Source organism: Meleagris gallopavo, chromosome 14 (genome assembly GCF_905368555.1).
Source record: "Meleagris gallopavo chromosome 14, MGAL_WU_HG_1.1, whole genome shotgun sequence".
NCBI classification, from domain to species: Eukaryota; Metazoa; Chordata; class Aves; order Galliformes; family Phasianidae; genus Meleagris; species Meleagris gallopavo.
The window spans coordinates 9,552,280-9,573,843 of NC_139417.1; the positions used below are offsets into that span (position 1 = coordinate 9,552,280).

Here is a 21,564-nt window from a genome sequence, read left to right on the forward strand (position 1 = left end):
GCCTATCTGACTAGAAGGGACGCTGCCTGGCATCACAGAGCTCTGGCTGCTTTGCAGAGAGCAAGCCCATCATCTTCCCATCTGTGCCCAGGAACAGACTGCTGTGGACCAACCTCACCCCCCCAGAACATTGGTTTTGCCCCAGGTGCACAGAGGCAGCGCGTAGCATTCAAATCTCAGCAGTAAGAAGTCAAGTGCTCAAGACTGACTAAATTCAGGGCTGTCTGGGGAGCAACTCCTTGTTTCATGTGTGGCTTGGCTAGCTGATCTCCAGAGCCCTACAGTAAAATCCTCACTACACTCAGCTGGAACACACCCCCTGGCAAGGCAGCCCCTGCTCAAAGCAGCATCTATTTTCACCCGTCTACACCCCCATCCAGACCAGACACCTGATGCTGTCAACAGCCAAAATCTGCTCCAGGGAACCTGAAAAGCTCAGTGGCCGTGAGAGGAGGAACATGCCTTCAGACTGGCATTAACACTCCACTGAGCGGCTCATGTCAACATCGGCAAGGGCACAGCTGCAAAAATTCATTGCTCTGCTGGATGCTGGCAACACAGTGTGCAAAGGCATAACTGTCTCCATAGTGAGGACTCAAGATGAGGCAGTGAGTGAAGTGACAAGTGACTCCAACAGTGGCATCCTTCTGTTGCCACAGATCACAACGTGCACCAAGTGAGGTAGGACAGAGGACAGGAGGCTGAAGTAGGTAAAATCAGGAGCCCCATTCTGTTCTTCTGTATCGCTTCACAGGTTACAGTAATGTTTGCATTACTCTGTTTTTGCATTCTCCATGCAATACAAAAACTCTCTCTCCTTCCACACTCAATCATCCCATTACACCAGTTCAGTTGTTTGACAAGCTTGTTGCAACCCCTATTACTGCTGGGTTTCCTATCTCAAGGCTAGCACCTTCTCCAGCAAGGTCAGTGGGTTCCCAGAGAGCTGGGCATAACTCAAAGTTGCTCTCCCCAGGGACTGCCTCTGTGCCTGGCCTCTGGCATTAGATGAGGTGCTAACAGAGCTGTGCCCAGAGCTCAGGAACTACTCTGGCTTTCAGCAAGACCTTACTCCATGGCTCAGGCACACAGGAGAGCTGCTGTCCCCACCACAAGTCTGACACACGCTCACATTCAGAGAGCAAAGGGCAAGATCAGGCACGGAGAGCATGCCAGGAAAGTGACTCTGAAGGCTGCCTGCAGAAAGCCTTGGTAGACAGAGACCCAGTGGGAAGGGAAAAAGCCAGCCAAAACAGTTAAACAAATACACAGGAGGGAGCTGGCAGACAGAAAAGGCAACACACTGAGCCAGTTTCAGGCTGAGAGTCATGTGCTAGGCCCCCAGCAGGGTTCAAGCTCCTGAATAACAACCAGGCTGAGAGGGGACACACACACACACACACACATCACCATGACAAAACTCCACAATGCTGGCAGCTAAGGACATGTCTGCTTGGCCAACACAGAATTGCAAAAGGCAGTTTACAAATTCTCCTGAGCAAAGGCAGGAGGAGGTTGGAGATGCTGTACAGTCCCCACATCCAACCAGAAAAGCACATTCACTTCAGTAAACTCTGGAGGAGCTTCTCCTAGACTGGTATCCCCATGTGCCAGCCAAGGTGGCAGATAAGTGCTGTTCTAGAACAGTCTCAAGGTGACAGTAGCATTTAAGGGACAGAGTTCCACATAGGGATCAAAGCTCCAAGCTGGAGCTGGGTGGGAATGGCAGCACTTGTGAGTGTACTGTGCACCATCATGTCTTGGTATCTACCCCCAAGGAGAACATGCAATAGCTGAAACCACTACAGGCAGGACTTATCTCCCTCTATCTGCACAAGCAGTGCCCACTAACTTGAAGACCAAACATAGGATGTATGTACCCAGGCCATAAAACACCAAACTACTGAGCAGCTGGTGCAGTTTCAGGTTGTTCAGCTATACTCTTCCTCCCCACCATAACTGCAGGAATTTTAAAATAAAAAAAAGTGAAGGAAATACAAAAGTATTGGAAAACAAACTGTATTAAAATGCACACAGTAAGAAAACTGCATTTGAATTATCAGCCCAACTTGCCCTCCCTTAACATCTCCAGCTCAGGGCTTCTCTCTATTGCTACTCTTCAAAGCAGCAATCTCAGTAAAAGGATACGAGGTGTTGTTCAGTTCAGGTGCCAGCACTTGGATAAAGCTGTAAATTCACATGAGCTGACAACTGTGCACAGCTATCATCCACCCAGTCAGGGTAGGCCCCTTCCCTGAGGCTCCTGGACACTGCCCCTGCATGTTTTGAAGACACTTCCACTGCCTATTCAGGACACCCCTAATATTAGAACTGGTTAAGTTTTATTTCATTTCTCATCATCTTCTGCCCCTTCCCTTTCACTTGCAGAAACCAAGCAGGTCAGCCCATGTGGGCACCTGGGGAAATGTCAAGTGTCAGGTGCAAAGGCCTGGAGCTGAGCAGCTGGCTTGTTCACAGAGAGTTGAAAGCAGTTTCAATTATCACCCAGCAGGCTGGAGAGTCACCAGAGATAGGAAAAAAGAATCCCTGAAGGTGCTTGCAATCCAAAGGGCATGGATAAGGCAGACAAATGCCTTTCAAATGCTCCCACTCACCCCTCCTGCAGATGAGTTCTTAACAACTAGGGATAAATAAACAGCAAATATACTATCTATGTGGCCAGCAATTCTCTCCCTGTTGGGCTCAGCTACAAAACAGAACAGCAAACAAAACTGCTAAACAGAATTGGCTGGGCATTTAACTACTTAACTCTGTTCTATTTACAACATCTTCAGCAGCTCAGCAGTTCCTTAATCCATAAGGCACAAAGCAAGCAAGAGAACATGTAGCTTAGTCCCTCTGGATAGTGAACTCTGTAGTGCAGCCAGGTGGACAGAAGCACAAAGGGTTCATCTCACACATGGTGGGCTCTGCTGCCAGCCTCAAAACTGCTGGACGATCAGCTTCCGCTTCACATCACGGCTGAACCTGTTAATCTTGAACACCTCGCTGTCATAGAAGGCAGAGAGGTTGTGGATGTTGATCTGCCGGGCCTGGGAAGAGAACAGAGCAGGAGAAGAGGTAAATGCTTATTCAGAAAAATGAGCACCATGTGGTTTTCCACAGTAGAGGGCACGCAAAATTTGTCAGTCAGCAATCTCTGCTCAGCAGGAACCAGAACTGCAGTACCAGGGGAGATTGCAGGTCAGGAGAATAGAGCATTGGCAGAGCTCAGCTGAGTGAAGAGAGGATGCTGGCTCAGCATCTGCCCGCTCTCAGCTCGTCCTTTTACTTCCACTAGAGGAAAAGCATACTCATTAAACCTAGCTATTATCCCAGAGCTCCCAATCCTCATCCACGAGAAGCAGTTTTGTAGGATCTTTGACAACACGTGGTCAGGATTTACCACTTCAACCTCAAAGCTCTATGGGAGTGCACAAGGACTGAGAAGGAAGAATATGGTACTCCCAGGCAAGACAGGAGTAGGGGCAAATGAAACAGTCCTGGTTCTGGGTTGAATTGAGCAACACCAGGTTTTCCTGGTACACTGACTTGGGAAGATATCTGCCACGAGAACACCTCAGTTTGAGGCTGCTAACACAAAGCAGGAACCAACCCTACAGAAGGCTTATTAGGATAAGCTCATACCTTATCCACCAGATCCTTCTCCAGGACTTCTATGGTGTCTTGCTGGGCCCCATAGCGGTTTCTCTGGTACATCACCTGCTCTGCAACCAGCTGCTTCAGGATGAACAGCAGCAGCTCATTGTTGTCTCGCTTGAAGGAAAGGTAGCGGGAGAATGTCTGGGAAGGAGAATGAGACAAACCAAGAGGGTCAGGAACCCAGTGCCACACTGCGGGTCTCCTGTGCCTGAAACCAACCAACCCTTCTCCCACAGAGCACAAGGGGAACCAAATGACACCACTGTCACCTGCACTCATAGTGTCTCCTATGGGATTTCAGCCTTGCCAAGCTGCCACCTGCACATGGAGTAACAACACAACCCTGTATTATCCAAGACACTTCTGCCAGCTGCTGACACCCATACAAAATCTCTGGAGAGACCTCAGCAGCAGCCCTGAAGCCTCCCAAGGGCTAATAGGGTACCATTGTGGAGGTTTGCTGCCCTTGAGGAAGGGTAGGGCATTATCCCTTAGTCCAGACTGCCTTGTATCCTGCAGACTCTCATGCCTGGCTGGCAATTTTCAGCAAAAGAGAGAGGCCACGAGTCACCCAGACTGAGGGCAGGCACTCTGTGGATAGATGCCAGGCTGTGGCTGGCCAAGAGCTGTTCAGAGCCAGGTCCTACTGCTCAAAGGGCAGCCTCTCACTGAACTATGGTGTGAGCTGCACTGGGATTATCCATCCTCTGAGAAGTTCTAGAAAAACTGCAGAAAGACTGCCACTGGCTGTGGCAGTAGTGGAAGCACTGGGCCAAAACAGGAGGAAAGGTGGCAAAATAAGAGAAACACAGCAGTGTTCTGGACACAGAGGCTTGGGACACATCTGTTCTCACTGTTATCTCAGCCCTGACAGAACATAACTGCTAAGAGAGCCCTTACATGCCCCACTACAGACTTGCAAGAGGCAGTTATGCATCAGTGCCTTCAGACTCACAGTTCTCCATTTGCACAGGCATGACACCTGTTTGTGCAGGACAGACCACAGAGCCTGCAGGATCCTCTTCTGACAGCCAGGGCAAACAAGAGGGCTGCAGCCCAACCCAAAGGGTCAGGAGAGAGCAGCTCTCAGCTCAGCTGGTACCCACCTTGCGCATGCTCCGCATGACACTGAACTTCTGCGTGTCAATGAAACTCTCCAGCATCACCCGGATGGCCATGTTGACATCATCCTCCACCACATAATCTCTTAAGTGCATACGGGCATGAGCCTCAGCCATCCGGATCATGGACTCAATGTGCCGCACTGTGATGGGGATGCTGCCAGTTGCCTAGGGAGGGAGAGGAAGAGAAACTCCTTAGTGAACGATAGAAGACACGGGATGGTTTCTGTGTCAGGACCTGCTCTGCACTGCAGGAGATGGCACTTGGACCCGAGGACGGTGTAAAGCTAAGTAGGCTCTGCCATCTGCTGGCATATCCTGCACAGTGTGGTACAGACTCCAATACTTAACATTTTAATTTGGTAAAATACGAGGGAATGCTACATGGGGTCCCTCTTTGACAGCATTTATGCCTTTCCAGAAACAGCAATCCTCAGTTACCTTCAGCAAGCATTACATGAAGAAACAAAAATGTTAGAGGAAAAACATTTCCCAAACTCACAAAGTCTGATCTCAAAAAGATTCCAAACATGATTGGAGAGGATGAAACCAGCCTGAGAAATCCCAGATAAAAGAGGATATTTCTACAGAGAACAGCTCCTTGTAACATAGCAAGAGCACATGGGTGAATGCAAACATCTCCTGTGGGCCTGCCAGACTGGGCAAAAAGACAACAAAAAGACTCTGCTCTGGCAGACCGTAGTATCTATGTCCAGTCCATCACACTATGTATTATCTACAAGCAAGACCGTGCATCTAAGTGAAGAATCATCTGTTCAGCTAGATACTGTAGAATCTGCCTGTCTCTCACAAAAAAAAGCAGCACAGACTCTTGTGACACAAATAGCTAGAATGTGTCAACCTGTGCTGGAGCAGTCGCAGGCTGATTTGCAGTCTGGATACACGCTTCCTCCCCCTCTTTCCTCAGTATTCTCACCATAGACTCTTTCCTGAGGTCACTGTACATCCGGGCCACCTTGTCCTGGTCCATCTGGTTGAGTTTGGGGTGGACCTTCTCTTTGGCATAGACGATGTATTTCCTCAGAACCTCCTGAGGAATGGGTTCCACCCCGTACGTATTGGGAAGAATAACCTCACTGGCATCTCCATTCACTGCTTCCTTACTACCCGGGTGGTGCTTGACATGGCTGCCAACAACAAACCGGGCAAGCATTTCGTCCTACAAGAGAGCAGTGTAATAACAGAACCGAAGACACCCAGTAGACGGCAGAACTCTGTAAGCAGCTGCAGCTGAGCATCCTAACAGCCCAGTGCAGACACAGTGACAGCATGATTTTACCTGCACGGGGTCCACTGTGTCTCTCACCACACACAGGATATCGAATCGAGAGATAATGGGCTCTGTCAGGTCTACATTCTCCGAGAAAGTCAGTGATGGATCGTATCGGCCACCTGGAGCACAGACAGACCTCAACATCAGGATTCAGGGCTGAAGCTTTGAGGTGAACATCAATCTCCTTCACAGAGAGACTTTACTGCTCGCTTGATTTGTGTTCCAGACTGGAGAGAAGGGAAGCTGCGCCATAGTTCTTGAGACAACAGGACTGATGCTGGAGACATGAGTATTCCTGTGGCTCTCAGCACTTACCTATGGGATTAGCAGCAGCAATAACAGTGCAGCGAGCCTGTAAGGAGGTGACAATGCCTGCTTTGGAGATGGAAATACTTTGCTGTTCCATGGCTTCATGTATGCTGGTCCTGTCCTGGTCGTTCATCTACAAGAAAGCAAAGATGATTCACTTCAAGTCAATGTTGCCCAGTGCACCAAGGGGAGTTAGCTTGCATGGGATGCTCCAAAGAGATAGCAAACTGTACTGTGCAGACCAGCAACGGCCTAAACAAACTGCAGGAAGCCCAGTCTGCTGGCAGATGGCACCCCAACTTATCTCATATCCTCATCATAGACATTATGGCCAGCCCCTCCACAGCTCAGCCTTCCTAAAGAGATGCAGCTGGAACTCACCTTGTCAAATTCATCAATCAGGCAGACACCTCTGTCAGCCAGCACGAGGGCTCCTGCTTCCAAAGTCCACTCTTTGCTGACCGGGTGCCTCTGAACATAAGCTGTGAGACCCACAGCAGAAGCACCCTGGCCGGTGGTGAAGATGGCCCTGCTGGACACCTTCTCTATGTACTTAAGAAACTGTGACTTTGCAGTACCAGGATCTCCGCACAGAAGCACGTTGATGTCCCCACGGACTTTGTGTTTGCCACCTACAACAGTAATGGGAGAGACACACAGGCAACTGAGTCCTCTGTGCACCGCTTGATAGCAACCCTACCCTGAACACCACAAAGCTGAAGGGAAGGCAGAGTATGCAGAGAAACCACTTTACAAGAAAATTGAGGGAAAGATGAGATATAGCCACTGTTACATTTGGTTACGGTTTAGAACACTGAGAAGAACCAAGAGTACTGAAGGATCAAATACAGCAGCGCATAAGAACTGAGAATAAAGCAGAGCTTCTTCCTTTCCACTGCAACTGCAGCTTTTTAAATTGAGTGTAAAAAAAGCATTTCTAACCCTGCCGAATGCATTCTTTTAAGATAACAAATCAGGACACCAACAGATTGAACCTTTAAAGGGGCATCAAATATGACTTCCTAGAGGAAGAGGGATAAAAACATGCCTAGGCTTGCAGCAGGAGCTATTTTCAGTCTTAGCATTTCTACTCTCACACCAATTTTCGGTGTGATAGAACAGCCACTTCAGTCAGATTTCCTCAGTCTGTTCACTTGTCTGTCACCAAGACACACACAACTCTAACCACTCATTGCAACAGCACCAACAAACCCAGATCCATTGAATCAGCCCTGCACAACACACTACTCACCTGGGTTTTTGGGCTCTCCACCAAATAAGGCTAAAGCCAAACCCCTCTTGATATCTTCATGTCCATAAATAGATGGGGCAATGCTAGCAAAAATCTGAAAGGAAAAGTAGAGAGTTATTTAGGGAGTAACATTTCCCAGTCTGGGCAGAAAGGGGCATGAAAACCAGCTTGGATTTATCTATGGTTGCCAATACTATAGAGCTGTCTTTAAAGGAGTCGTATTGTCTCTGCTGAGGAGGATTTTTCAAAAGTAACTATCAACCCAGAGTCACATAAAGTTGTTAAAAAAAATAAATGCCATTGGATCACAGGAGACTGTATAGTTTGGTGCTGGAAGCAGCAGCCACTGCCTCCAGATTCCAGCTGCACACCACAGTGGCCGTTATCACCTACTGCAAAGCTGGAGATCTTGATTCAGTTTGAGTCCTACTCACTGCACATGATAGTCACTGGATGGGCTGTGTTACACATGAATCATGGTCAAATATGATGAACAATAGGCTTATTTTCTCATGGGTATGCTGAAAATAGCCTGACGCGGGAGACTACCGATTTTAAAACAGTTCTGACTTAAATGGAGCTACTCTACCCACCAGAAACAACACATTCAATATTAAAAACTGTGCAACCAAGGCAACAGAGTGAAGTATCAACACTGGAGAGCTTAAACTCAACTCAAGTGAGGTTGAACATGTACCAGTCCAGAAGCCTCCTTTAAAGTACTGTACTCAGGTCTCAGCATGTGGAGACAGACAAAGCTAAGACAACCTCCAGCACAGTTTAGCTAGGTAATAATATCTCAAGAGGATCAAGTTCTACAAGCACTGGCCCCTCAGAATACCTCCTCACAGTTTGCTTTCAGGATATAGCAAGAGAAACTAAAGATCAAATCTAAGTTGTGTCTAAGCGCCTCTCACCTGTCTTCCAGCCCTGTGGCTATGTGGAGTCTCAGAGAAAGAAGGGGAGAAACAGAAAATTTGATCTCCAGAAGGGCAAGGAAAGTGTCATATTTGCATCTCTCTCGTAACTCATGTTAATCAACAGCTGAGAAATGACCAGAAGAGCACCCAGGGAACTGAGATTTCTGAAAGTCCCTCCACCCAGTGTTTAGCTAGCTGACATCTCACATCACTTTCTGATCCAACTGCCAGATGTCTGGCTCTCAGCAGGAAAAGAAGGGTGTATTAGTGACAGACCCACCTTCTCCCCAATTTGCTCATCCTTGGACAGAGCCACAAGCATTTTCACATCCTCATCAGTCAGCTCCCCAACAGCCAGCTTGTTGTCCTTCTTGGCAATGTGGTTGGCCAGGATCACGGTCGCAAACACTGGGAACCCGTTGGCAGTGTTCAAGGAGCCATCATAGTTGTTGTGATAGATCCCTGTGAGCTCCTGAGAAGCAGGAGATGGTCTGTCAGTGCACGCACAGTCTCAAACAGCCCCCTCTTTCCATTTTAAGATATCAGTCTTGAAAGCAGTTGCCCAAATGCATGTGAAGACAACCTTCCTTCCTTCTCCTCTGATACAATTACTGATGTCCCCCTTGATGTTATTGTCACAGAGTTTACAAGTGCTCTGTGCTCACTCCATGTACTGTACTTACAATCTCATCCCCTGGCTTGCAGCTGTCAACCAGATCAGCAAGGAGAATGGCATCCTTGGAGCGGGGCAGCCTGCCAGCAGCTACCTTCCCAGGGCTCTCCTGGATTTTGATGCGCTGATAGTTCTGATAGACTGTCTGCAGCAGGAAAATAAAAGTTAACCAGCACTTCTAGATGGCATTGGCACTATCACTCTTAAAAGGCACCTTACTGGAAAAAGTCTATTTAAAGATTTACTCTATTTTAGCTAGAAAACTATAGGAGGATGGAGGTTGATAGGAGCAATTCCAGACTGTGACAGACAGCAATGACAACAAATTTTTTTCCCCATATCTGATCACTGAGTTTCAGTTTCTGTGGTGTTTGTCCAACCTGGATCAGTTCCTGGGAAAAAGACACTCCACTCACAACAGTTAAAAATATCAAAGAAAGAATAAAAGCCAGATGCTCCACATCAGGGATTTTGCTACAGTCTTCTAATTTCTTTAGTTGGTAGATCTGGAAATACTGACCTAACTTGGAAAGAAGGACAGCTGGACAGCTTTTGTCCAGCCTGAGCAGGACCAGCAGCCTGCTACATTTGTGCAATTAAGCAGTTCCCAAACACCCACATCTCTTACCTCTTCCATGTTGATTTCAAAGGGACCAAGAGATTGACACTCTGGGCAGGAACCGGGTTTCACCTCCTGGTTCTGGGATTGGAAAAAGGGTCCCAAGATGAATCTGCACTTGGTGCAGTTATACTTGACCATGCTCAGCTGAGGCAGGACCCCTGTGCAACTCGTCACCACTCCGCTGGTCCGGATCAACTGGTTCAAGTGTAGTTGCCTGAAGAAAGAGAGATACTGGATGTCTGCAGGGCACAGAAAGAACAACACCCTGCAGACATTTCTGCTTGAAGGCACATTTACCATAGGCCTTTTAGAAAACAGTTACTGGTAGGAAGATCAAGGTTTGTGTTTTCCCTTAGGGAACATTGAAAGTTCATCCTTAATCAGACTCTTTCTGTTATAAGCTTAGCAGTTCTGTTAGGTTTATCTGGACTGCAGCTTACAGACTAGTTCTCCTTAGCACCCCGAAGCCTGCTGTAGGTCCTACAGCCACTGCTGGTAGTTCTGCTGCCTACCTGAGCGACCGCAACTCTTCCACCAGAGGGAGGTGGGAGATGCGAACATGGATCTCTTGAGCAATACGATCGTACTTGGGGTACATGGCCAACACCACTTCCTTGGCTGCTTCATCAAAGATCTTCAGCATTTCTGCTGGGGCCTCAGGTAGAAAGTAGGCAAGGACATGTTCCTGGGCAGCCAGATCCTCGTAGTTCACCACTAGACTCTCTCTGTTCTCTAAAGAAAAAAGAAGGGGAGCATTTCGTTTTCAACCTGCTCACTTCTCAAGCAGCCTTTAAAAGATATCCAGAAAACACAAGCCTGTTTCCTGCAAGCTGCAGCTTGTAGGCGTCTGCATCTCTCCTGAGAAATGTGGAGGTCACCAATTTGAAAATGGCTGGAAAAGTCTATTAAAGTTATTTTTCTAACAATTTTTTTCATCAGTACTCATTCTGATTATTTCTCTCCAGTTCTGTTGGTATTTCTCAGGCTCAGTGTTCCTGAGACTTAAAAGCCTCAGCCCAACAAACAACTCTCACACAGACTCCAGGAAACAGAAGTTAATAGCAGAGCTAATAGCCAGCACTGAATGGCTGGCAAAAATATTCTGCCTCTGCTGCTCCTGAGAAGGAGGAAGACAAATGCTTTTATTTTCTAACTGCGTAACACCAACCATGATCCAGTACTCAATCTTCTGATTCAGCATAAGAAATATGAACAACTGCAGTTACAAAAGTCGTTCCTAAATGTGACAATTCCAGCTTTTAAAAATTTTCATTGACAGTTTCTGTCAATGATTACTTCTGTCAGTGAGTAGTCAAACAGTGCTGCAACACAGACATGATCTTCAAAGTCACAGGGTCTATTTGTGGCCCCTCACTGGACAACCCAGTTTTCAGTGTGAGAAAGTAACTGTCACAGACAGCAAGTAATTGTTGTCTCTTTCAGATCACAAGCACACAGCCCACTGTCTGCTGCTACTTTCTGCCAGCATTTCTAAGATATGAATATTAATGAGTAGCAGACACGAGGGGCCTTCTAATTAGTCAGACAGAATCAAAGAAGGCAGTCATGATGTTTCCATTGTTCATTTATCTCTGCTAGCATCAGTTTCTTGAAGTGCTGACTTTGTGTCTGGACAGGCAGAAAAAAATCCACCTGTTGGCTGAATCAGTGCAAAGTACCACAGTCCACGTAAAGAGGGTTCTCACCCAGCTGTACCTTTGCACATGTCGCTGATCCTCTCCTTGAAGACGTTGTGCCCATGGTCATCCACATGGGTCTTCAAGAAGTTCTTGAAGCGGTGGTAGATCTCAAGCCGGGGAGCTGCCATGGAAACCCACTCCCTCACTGAATGCCCTTTCATGTCTTCCAGATTCTCAATGCTCTCGATCATGTCTTCATCTTCCTCCTCTATGCCATCAGCTGCCCGTTCTGCCAGCCGCCTCTTCCGCGAAGGACGGTCTTCATCTTCATCGTCACTGTCTATGGGTTGGGAAGACAAATTGGTCAGAGTTGAGCTTCCTATACCCCTTCCTTGGAATGGTCATGGATGAACTGCAACTGGCTGAGGAAGCAAAGAGGCTGGCACTTACAAACCAAAAACCACCCCAGGCCCAGCCAAACTCCTGTTCAGCTCCAGCCTAGTTCCTGCACCTTCCATGGTAGTTGAAGTCTTTAAAGGGGAAGATTTGTATTCAACAGCACTCAAACATGTCCATTAACATACCAAAGAAGCAAATCCAAACAACATACTTCTATGTGCATTAAAGGCCCTCCCACCCAGCCCACAGAAGCCTCTGTCATCTCCACCTACCATAGAGCAGCCCCCTCCTCATGCGGCCCATGCCCTGCTCCAGCTCACGGTCCCGCTGCCTCATTACTCTTTCTGCAGCTTCCCGCTGGCTGGCAGTCAGCTCCTCCACATCTTCATCATCCAAGGCCAGGCCCTCTGCCTCATAGACATCCAGCTCTGGAATGGGTCGGTAGTCCCTAGGGCACACACACAGCATTGAAACAAACTCCAGAAGGCATTTATCAAGCTTCCCTTGGCTATCAGTGAGTCAGGACAGATGATCTGCATGAGACGGAGCCCACTGGACAGGAAGGAGCAAGAGGAGATGCCCTGCAGTACGAAAGGCTCCAGCACCAGGATTACAAACGCCAGCACTCAAGTTTCTGTATTGTACAGTTCACTGGCTGGTTGACCAGCGGTCTGGCTGAGTAACAAAGCATTAACGTTTATGGTTGTAAGAACAAGGAGCTGGGCTCAGTGTGCATCCCACACCTCAAGACCCAGCTTTATCCTCCCTAGATCACAATAGCATTTTGCTCCTGGTTTGCAACGTGTTCTGTGCTCCCAGAACTTTACACCATCATGCCTTGACACTTCTTTCTTTACCGTTCAGCAGCTCTTCAGACCCTTCGTTCAGCTACTAGCACCCACTGCTGGTCCACACTGAGAGCTCCAATAACAAAACCCCATCCACAAACGCAACTCCCCAGATGCCAGCTCTCAACGGCCTCCTTACCTCTCCATCCCCTCTCCGATGAGCTCTTCTCCTTCTTCCTCCTCTTCGGGGAGCCCCTCGGTGCCCAGGAGCCCTTCGGACTCATCCTCGAAGGGGGGCAGGTCCCGGCCGGGGCTGGACGTGAAGGCATCACCGCGGCGGGAGCTGCGCACGGGGCTGGTGACCGCCGCCTGCGACTCGGAGGAGTCCTGCAAGGAGGGGAGAGCGGGTGAGGGCGGCGGGGGAGCGGGGCTGCCTCCTCCCCGCTGCCGGGCCAAGGGAGCTCGGTGCTTCCGGAGGGCCGAAGGGGAATGCTGCTCAGCGATGAGTCCTGCTTCCCGAAAGGGGAAAAATTAAAATCATGAATGTTCCCTACAAACTGCAACGGAAAGACCCGAAAACCAGGTTCTCTGAGCCCGGAGCAAAGGAGAAGGTCTCTGATCCGCCCCAACGCTCTCTTCTCCGATACAGGGCCTCCGGGAGACTTCTCAAGACAACCGGGGACCCCCGCGCCCCCCGGAAAAAAAAAAAAAAACAAAAAAAAAAAACACAACAAGCAACAAACAAGATGCCTCCTAGGACAGGGAGGAATCGAGGTTTGCGTCCCGAGCCCGCCCGTCCTTCCTCCCCAAGCCCCGTTCCAGCCGCTCACCGCCATCACTGCTTCCTACCCCGCCGGATTCCGCGCGAAAATACACCACGTGGTCGGCAAAAGCGCGCGAAACCTCATGAATAATGAATATATCTGCCACGTGCCCCGCCCACCTCGTGAATATGCATGACCAAATTTCCTCCTGCTCGACCAAACCCGCGCTTGGCCGGGAGCAGTATGGCGAGATTGGGCGAGAGCGGCCTGAGCTGAGCGCTCAGCTTCTCGGAGAGCTGCTAAACCTATCAGTAAATTGAGGCGGCTGTCGTGCGAGGACAGGGTTCCTTCTGCTAGGCCCATTGACAGGAAGGGTGCAGGTCGGGACCCACAGAGGCTCAGCTGTTCCTTCCAAACTACTACAGATACAGAGAGCGCAATGACACTGTTTAATAGATCCAATTCTCCGCTTCAAAACGCTATTTTTCAATGTAGTTACAACAATTAGCTGCGCGTTTTCATCTGCAGTGGTCAACAGTCTGCACGCCACAGTCATAAAATCCTGCAGCAGCAGGAGAAGCCCACTGTCACCGTCACCACTGCTGAACTGCACGACCCAGTGCCTCACTGTGCTCACTGTTGGCAGAAAGGTTCAACCTCTACTGCCGTCCCACCAACATCCCCCTCTGATGCCATGGGCGGGTATCATCATACAGGAGGAAACACCCTTGGAGCAGCCTTTGTAACAGTGGGCACAGAAGTATGTATCTATTTCAGTCACTGTGGCAACTATGGAAAGGTGCACTATGCATACATCTTTCAGTATCACGTATTGCTACAAACCTGTGACCAGAAAAGCAGCACAGACACGGTGAATAACTAGATGTACTGGCTGATGCATTCACCCTCTCTTCCCACAGAGCAGCCCTGCCCCAGGTGTGCACTCATTGCCCACCGACAAGCCAACATTGGTGTGATGTTAGCCATACCTGGGCTGAAACCGGAGCAAGGGGCGCAGGGCGAACTTCTGCTGCAGCAAAGAAGTGTGTTTTGATACGCTGGCTAAACGCAGGCTTCTCAACAGCCAAAAACATGCAGCCTTATTTTCTGTTTGGATAAAGGCAGCTGAGAAGACAATGGCAAACCAGGTGCTTACCTGGGATTTCTTGTACATCCTTCAATATCCGATACCTTGAGTTGCAAGAGACTTACTGAACTAATTTAATGTGCAAATAACTGCTAATAAAATAAAATCATAGACCCCTATAAAGTAAATCCACTGGGGGAGGCTACTGAAATCCCAGAATGATCCAAAGCAGCTGAAACGGTATGGATATCCCTAAAGCCAGAAGCTAAGCCCACAAGACAAAACCAGTACCTCCTAAAAATGGAAGGTAGGAGAGGAACTCAGCCTCTGATTGGAAGGTTGTGACTCACAGACTATTATAAGAATGCTGTTCACAGTGCAGTACTGCACTTCTGCCAGCCAGAAAGCCTCACTCCACAAAATGTCAGTTGGTTCAGGATCAAAGGGCTGTAAGTCCAATTGTGATGGAAGTACATCCCCTTATGGAAAACCCACATACCCTCCTTTGTATTGGAGGGCAAAAAACCCAAAACTGGAAGGTAAACACAGTGGTGTTGGACTGTGCTCTCCCAGGGCTTTAAAAATAGCCCCATCACATTTGGGAATCAGCTTGCTAAGGAACTGGAGGGATGGCAGCACAAACAGCTGGAAGCTACACTGCGCCAGGGTGCAGATGAACTCCTTACAGGTGCTGAGACAAGGAAATAACACAAGTGACAACAAGTCTCCTGAATTTTCGAAACTCTGCAGGATGCAAAGTATCCAAGAAGAAAGCACAAATAGCTTGTCACTCTGTGATTTATGTTGGTTTTACCATCCCTTGGGGATACCAAAGCCTAATGGGTGAGCGCAAGGAGGCTGTATGTCAAATACCAGGAAGAGACCAGCGGGCTATTTCTGTGGACAATTGGACCAAGAAATATAGGGTGGATGTCCCGTTTACAAGCAGTGGCAGCAGACCTGAGGCACTGCCTGAATGCTGGCCCACCCCACAGCCAGCAGCAGCTCTGGGGCTGCCCATGTGTCCCAAACACAGCGACATCCCCAAGTTAACAAAAACACCCCTAGAACGGGGCTGCAGCTGCCAGCCTGACCTCCACCATGTTGTGCATGGGAAACACTGCGCCCTGCTGGTGTCGGGGCCAGAACCCAGCTCAGCCTGAACCGGGCCATGAGGAGGAAGGAATGGGTTGGGTGCTGGGAGGAAGAGATCCCTGTGGTTGCGGCCCCTAAAGCTGCCCACCTTTGGAAAGGCAGAGAAGAAGAATGAAACCGACAGTGGCATGATGGAACTCTAAGTTTTATTGTGGATTTTTTATGGATTCTGATGACAGCAAATGGAGCTTTTACATGACTGTTTCTATTGCATCATTAGGGCCGGCTGTTGATGTTCTGGGCCCCCTGACGTGGAACCTGGGAGCAGCTTCGCCCCTGGGGTGGCCCTCGCTACCTGGGGACCGGCTCCTGTGGCATCTTCGGGGCTGGCTGTGGATCTCTGCAGCCCGATGGTCAAGAGGGGAGCGGCTTCGAGTCCGCGCCCGCCTTGGCTGCTGGGGCCGGCTTCCATCAGCCGCTGTGGAATCCCCCGAGGACTGCGGTGCTCTCAGTGTGGTGTAGCTGTGGGTGCAGCTCTCGGCACTTGGTATTGGTGCCCGTCTGCTCCCACAGCATGTTTTGGGCTGGCTTGGAGAATCTGGGGCCCGGCGCTCCAATGGAGAGCGGCTTCGTGTCCGGGCCCGCTGTTCCTGTCTGCACCTGCGGCTGCAGCAAAGTTCTGGGGGCTGCCTCGAGGACTCTGATGTCCTACGGCTGGCAGAGTTTAGGGAGCTGCTCTCAGCAATCGGGGCAGCATTACGGCAGCTCCCACGGCGTCCTTGGGGCTGATTGTAAGTATTCTCATCCTGGTGTAAATGCGGGCGGGCTCTCCTCCGGTCCATCCTGCGCTGGCTGGACCGGCCGCTGCTCTCAGGCACACGGGAGCAATCAGCTGACCCTGATGGTGCCTGGCTGGAGGTGCTTGAGCCTCGGGATGGCCCCGGTTCCTGCTGGGTGATGGTGCTCAGGCCAGCGCTGTCCAAATTTGTGTTGGAGTCTGTAAGGGGAGGCAGGATGGTGAGCGGGATTGATCTATAGCACTGGGGTGTTACAGGCTCCTATCCCTCCTGGGCCAGAGGGACTTTTGCCTCTTACCGATGCCCTCTCCAACACAGGTGTTGCACTCCCACTCGGCTGTGCTGTGACTAAGGTAGGAACAGCGCCGATGAGTCCCTTCTGCAGCACAGGAGCTGCAGAGAAGCAACTCCCATGGCCTGGGGAAACCAACGGGTTGTGGCCGTGAGGACAAAGTGATCTGAGCCAGGGAGTGTCCAGCACAGCTCTGGTGCTCAGTCTGTGCTCCCCCAGCCTGTGGTGAGGCTGGGATCCTACACTGAGCCCCAGAAGGCTGCTGAGGTAACTCACCCTTCTTCCTCTGCCAAATCCCTGCCGTGTGGATTAAGGCAGTCACTGGCATCACAGCGCTGGTGCCTAGCTCCCAGGGATGCATAGGCATCGCTGTCCTCCCATGTTGGTCTTCTGCCAGAGGAGAGAGGGAATGTGATGATCACTCACTGCCCCAGGACTAAAACTGATCCATGGCATCCCTCCCACTCCGCTCTATGCCCAGTTCCAGCTTCCCAATGATGCTGAGGCCCATGTTAATGGCTGTACAAGGCCAGGCCTGCCAGTGCAGTCCCTTGCCAAGGACAGCTCTTGTGCCCTCACATCTCAAGAGCTGGCTGAAAGACACCAACCTGAATGGGATTCGGATCCCCAAAGTGAGCATGTCTGTACTAAAACAGTCCTTGTCTCTGCAGAGGGGGCACTGGAAGCAGTAAATCCCGGCGCACAGGGCCTGTTCCTGCAGCAGAAACACAAGCAACGTGAGTGTGAGCTGGGCCTGGTGCTGCTGAGCACTGACCATTCCCATGGGGCGAGGAGAGTGCTTCTACCTGGACACATGCCCGGTGGAACCAGGCGTGTTGGCAAGATGGGCACACCATGGTGCTGTACGATCTGCTGTCACTCACGGGGTCCATGCAGATGACGCAGGTTGTGTCCTGTGCTGGCACTGCCTCCACTGCCTGCTGCGGGCGGTGCTCCCAGCAGAAGGACCTGGGGGGAAGATGGGAGGGATGGGCAAGGTGAGAAGTGCTGAGAGGAGGGTAGAGGAACAGGAACGAGCCCCAGGCCTTGGCTCTGACTGTGTCAGGCTGCTGGGAGGTGTCACAATGTGTTCCTCGCTTCTTTGGCTGATGCTGACAGGAGAGGTTGGAGGCTCACAGGCAGCACCTGGCAGCCCTTACCTGAACTCTCCAAAGTACTGGGTGATGCATTCACCCTCTGAGGCACAGGGGAGATGGAAGCTGTGGTCACAGCCCGGCTCCATGCAGGTGATGAAGGCCCCCTTCTTGCCACAAACAAAGCAGAGCTGGAAAGAGCAGAGCAGCCCCCATCAGCAGCAGGCTCAGGGCCTACGCAGTGGGCCCCGCACCTCTGGGGAGGGCACAGGATGGGGGCAGGGCTGGGTGGCACTCTGCAGAGCTGCCCGGTGAACGGGGCTTGTCTGCAAGAGCAAGAATTTCTCCTGGAGCTGGTTGGAAAGGCTAGGATTGCTTTCTTCTGACCAGGCTAAGCAAGCCGTGCCTGTCCTGGCACAAAGCTCCCTGTTCTGGTCCAGTGCTCACCTTCTGCTCTGCCTGCCCCACTGCACATATCAGGTCTTCTAAATAAAACCTTGCTCTGTTGTTATCTGTTCCTGGTAGACGGAGATTATTGGCAGTTTTCTGTACAAGAGGAAAGACCATAATCTTGTTAGGGCAGAAAGGAAGGAATCACTGGTTGGAGGAAGGTGTCAGGAGCCACGTGGGAACTCACCAAACAATACATATGGAAATAGACTCCACTGTGCTCTTCCTTGTGCCCAAGGATGCTGGAGTCATCATCCACTCGGCCACACAGCACGCATGCTGGAGAGGAGAGAGTAACAGCAGTGAGCGCCTTGAGGGGCCAAGTGCCCCTGGGGCTCTCCTAGGGACTGCTCTGTGCCAGCCATGACAGCTGAGAGGCAGGGCCGGAGGCCGTGGAGGGGAAGGGGCACTGCAGGCCCAGCGGTACTAGCAGGCAGCCACAGCCCAACCGTGGCCCTCCTGGCCAGGGAGTGGTGGGATCCTGCCTGCGGATGCTGCGGAGACCCTGCATGCCCCTGCCTCCCCTCTCCACCACAGGCAGACCCCCAGCACCCCTCTGCTCGGTGGCGGGGAGCTGCATGCAGGGATACTTTGCTCTCACCTGGCTCCCTCGAGCCGGTGCCCTCCTGCGTCTCCACGCACACTGTGCGTATTGACGGAAACCACTTGCAGAGTCTCTGTCCCATCACTGCTGGGCTTTGTCCTCTGCGTGCCAACCTATGGGAGAAGCGGGATGAGGCTGAGTTCACAGCTCAGGCCCCCGAGCGCTGGGGAACCCTCCTCGCTCGGCAGCCTCAGGGAGCCCCTTCTTCCCCACTCACCTCACCAGGTCGCACTGAACTCAGCCTGAGTCCCGCAGCCTTAGCTCTGCTCCATGCCCTGTGTGTCATAACAGCTGTTCTGTGCCACTCTCTGTGACGCCATCACACCTCACAGGGACTGAGGGCACCCAAGCAAGAGGGCGGCGGCTCTTGCAGCCAGCGCAGGGTGAGGGGCCCGGTGCCAGATGCAGCCCTGCTGGAACCCAGCGTGTTGGTGCTGCTGAAGGCACTGGGTGACATGTCCACTCTCCTGGGCCCACCTGAACGCTACCGGGCCTGTTGCTCCATCAGTATCCCAAATCAAGCGCTTACGTGTTTCCATGATGTTCTTGAGGCTTTACTTTTTGGTTGTTTGCTGCTGATTACCTCTCATTACAATAAATGACTTGATTCATAGAATCACAGAATCTATGGTTGCCAAAGACCTCTAAGATCACCAAGTCCCACCACCCACACCCCCCAGCTGCCCACATCCCTCAGTGCCACATCCCCATGGTTCAGGAACACCTCCGTGGACGCTGACTCCCCCAGCTCCCGGGCAGCTGTGCCAGTGCCCGACCGCTCTTTCAGCAAAGATGTTCTTCCTAATATCCAACGGGGACCTCCCCTGGCTCAACTTGAGGCCATTCCCTCTCGTCCCATCGCTGTTACCTGGGAGAAGAGGCTGACCCCCACCTCGCTACAATCTCCATTCAGGGAGTTATACGGAGTGGTGAGGCCTCCCCTGGGCCTCCTCTGGACTCAACAATCCCAGTTCACTCCGCCGCTCCTCATGGGACTTTTGTTCCAGACCTTTTCCTTCCCCACTGCCCTTGTGTGCCCACGGACACACTGCAGGGCCTCCATGTCTTTCTTGTAGTGAGGGGCCTGGAACAGAATACAGCACTTGAGGTGCGGCCTCACCAGTGCTGTCTACAGGGGCACGATTACCTCACTGCTCCTGCTGGCTGCACCATTTCTGCTACAAACCAGGATGTCCTTGGCCTTCTTGGGCACCTGGGCACGGTGCTGCTGGTGTTGCCTGGGGCTATCATGACCAAAGAGCAGCAGTCAGCACTTGGTCTTTTTGGGCCTCATCCGATTGTGCTCAGCCCATCCCCCCATGCAGCCATTCCCATCCCTCTGTAGGGCCCTCAAGCAGATCAACGCTTCTTCCCCACTGCCCTCAGCCCGGACTCCTCTGGAGCACCACTCGCATCTTTTACTCATCATTAGTATTTTGTGTTAGCAAGTCCTTATCATCAGCATGTGGGTATTGAATTACTAGAAATTTAGGTAGGTCACTCCAAAAATAATGCCTCCCCTATTTATTTCCTGACAGCTACCCTGTGTTCTGTGCAAGTCCCGGGGGTGAATGCAGCTGCATGTTGACTGTCAAAGCATACCACCAGGATTTTGCAAAGTGTTGGAGGAGCACTGGGGACTGAGCTCCCCTCCTCATAGAGAGGGCAGACACTGGAGTACAGACTATTGCATGTCCTGTGGTGCAGATTCAAGGCTTGCAGTAGACATCAGCAGGTTGGCAGAGGGGCTTTGAAATAATTTGTGCACATCTGTCTCTGTAGTTCCTCTGCAGTTGTATAGCCACACAGTTTATGATGGGAAGTAATATTCTGTCATATCAGCAGTCCTGTAGGCTGATAAGCTGAAAAGTATTTTAGAGAGACAGGTTTCATATAAAAGTGGAATTTGGTGACAGGAGAGCATAACACTATTTTAGAAACCACACCTGCAGTCAGGTGAGGCTTCAGTGCCAAAAGACAACAGTGCAACAGGTAAAACACCAAGTGACAGCTCTCCCCAGTGCCCTCAGGGTTCTACCAAGGCTGTTAAGTGTCACCCTTTGTCTTGCTTCCACCTGTGACACAGCAGGGACCCATTGAGCGAACCCTGCCACCTTTATGCACAGGGCTGGAGAAATGGCACAGAGCATTCTTCTGTTTGAGAGGCAGCTTTTACATCTGCTGGGCTGCACCCTCAGAGAAGTCAGGTGGAACAAACAGGTGAATTGGGAAGCAAAACCCTTCAGCCCACAGCCATGTGGGAGGCCACACATGCCATTAGTTAAAGCCTTGGTGTAAAGGCAAGAAGACATATCTTCCATTCCTGGAGATATTTTAGCCAGAATATTCAGCTTCTTCTTGAGCAGAGGTGCCCCTGCTGTAACTCAGATGTTGTACCTGCTGACTGTCAGAGCACAGACCTGCAAACAGCCAGGACTAAAACTTCGCAATACATTAACACGAGCAACGACAAAAGAGACGGGACATGTAGAGAGCCGGTTTCTCCAGACATTGTTCTAACAGCACGGTCCAAGCACAACGCCTCAGCTCCATCAGAGCAGCGGGCCGACGCCGGCCCCGAGCAGGCAGCTCGACACCCCACACTGCTCTACCCCTCATTACAAAGGCCCGGTGCGCACCGCGACCCCTTAAATGGCGGCCGCCCGCCGCCGAGCCCCGCCTCCCGCCGCTTCCCATAGG

The 21,564-nt window shown here is 50.9% G+C and overlaps 2 protein-coding genes across 3 annotated transcripts; both read right to left on the reverse strand.

Annotated features, from left to right (window-relative positions):
* Positions 1-2,003: 2,003 nt before the first annotated feature.
* MCM2 (minichromosome maintenance complex component 2) lies at positions 2,004-14,634 on the reverse strand. 2 transcript variants are annotated; one of them, XM_085235858.1, is made up of 16 exons: positions 14,602-14,634; positions 12,881-13,068; positions 12,166-12,341; positions 11,571-11,834; positions 10,367-10,586; positions 9,861-10,068; positions 9,243-9,377; positions 8,840-9,031; positions 7,640-7,733; positions 6,769-7,019; positions 6,394-6,520; positions 6,085-6,197; positions 5,722-5,964; positions 4,770-4,952; positions 3,649-3,804; positions 2,004-3,053 (listed from the first exon to the last, which is right to left on the reverse strand). In XM_085235858.1, exons 1-16 carry the CDS (start codon positions 14,617-14,619, stop codon positions 2,943-2,945), a joined length of 2,679 nt encoding a protein of 892 aa, XP_085091984.1. In that variant the 5' UTR covers positions 14,620-14,634; the 3' UTR covers positions 2,004-2,942. The 2 variants fall into 2 exon arrangements, with proteins under 2 accessions (XP_085091984.1, XP_010716839.2); XM_010718537.4 differs by lacking the exon at positions 14,602-14,634 and adding an exon at positions 13,512-13,595.
* A 1,213-nt stretch (positions 14,635-15,847) lies between these two features.
* Positions 15,848-21,518, reverse strand: LOC104913184 (uncharacterized). The gene is made up of 10 exons (XM_010718648.4): positions 19,082-21,518; positions 18,862-18,977; positions 18,448-18,539; positions 18,258-18,356; positions 17,877-18,001; positions 17,523-17,685; positions 17,325-17,431; positions 16,993-17,106; positions 16,723-16,841; positions 15,848-16,624 (listed from the first exon to the last, which is right to left on the reverse strand). Exons 2-10 carry the CDS (start codon positions 18,944-18,946, stop codon positions 15,879-15,881), a joined length of 1,650 nt encoding a protein of 549 aa, XP_010716950.2. The 5' UTR covers positions 18,947-18,977; positions 19,082-21,518; the 3' UTR covers positions 15,848-15,878.
* Between the last annotated feature and the right edge of the window lie 46 nt (positions 21,519-21,564).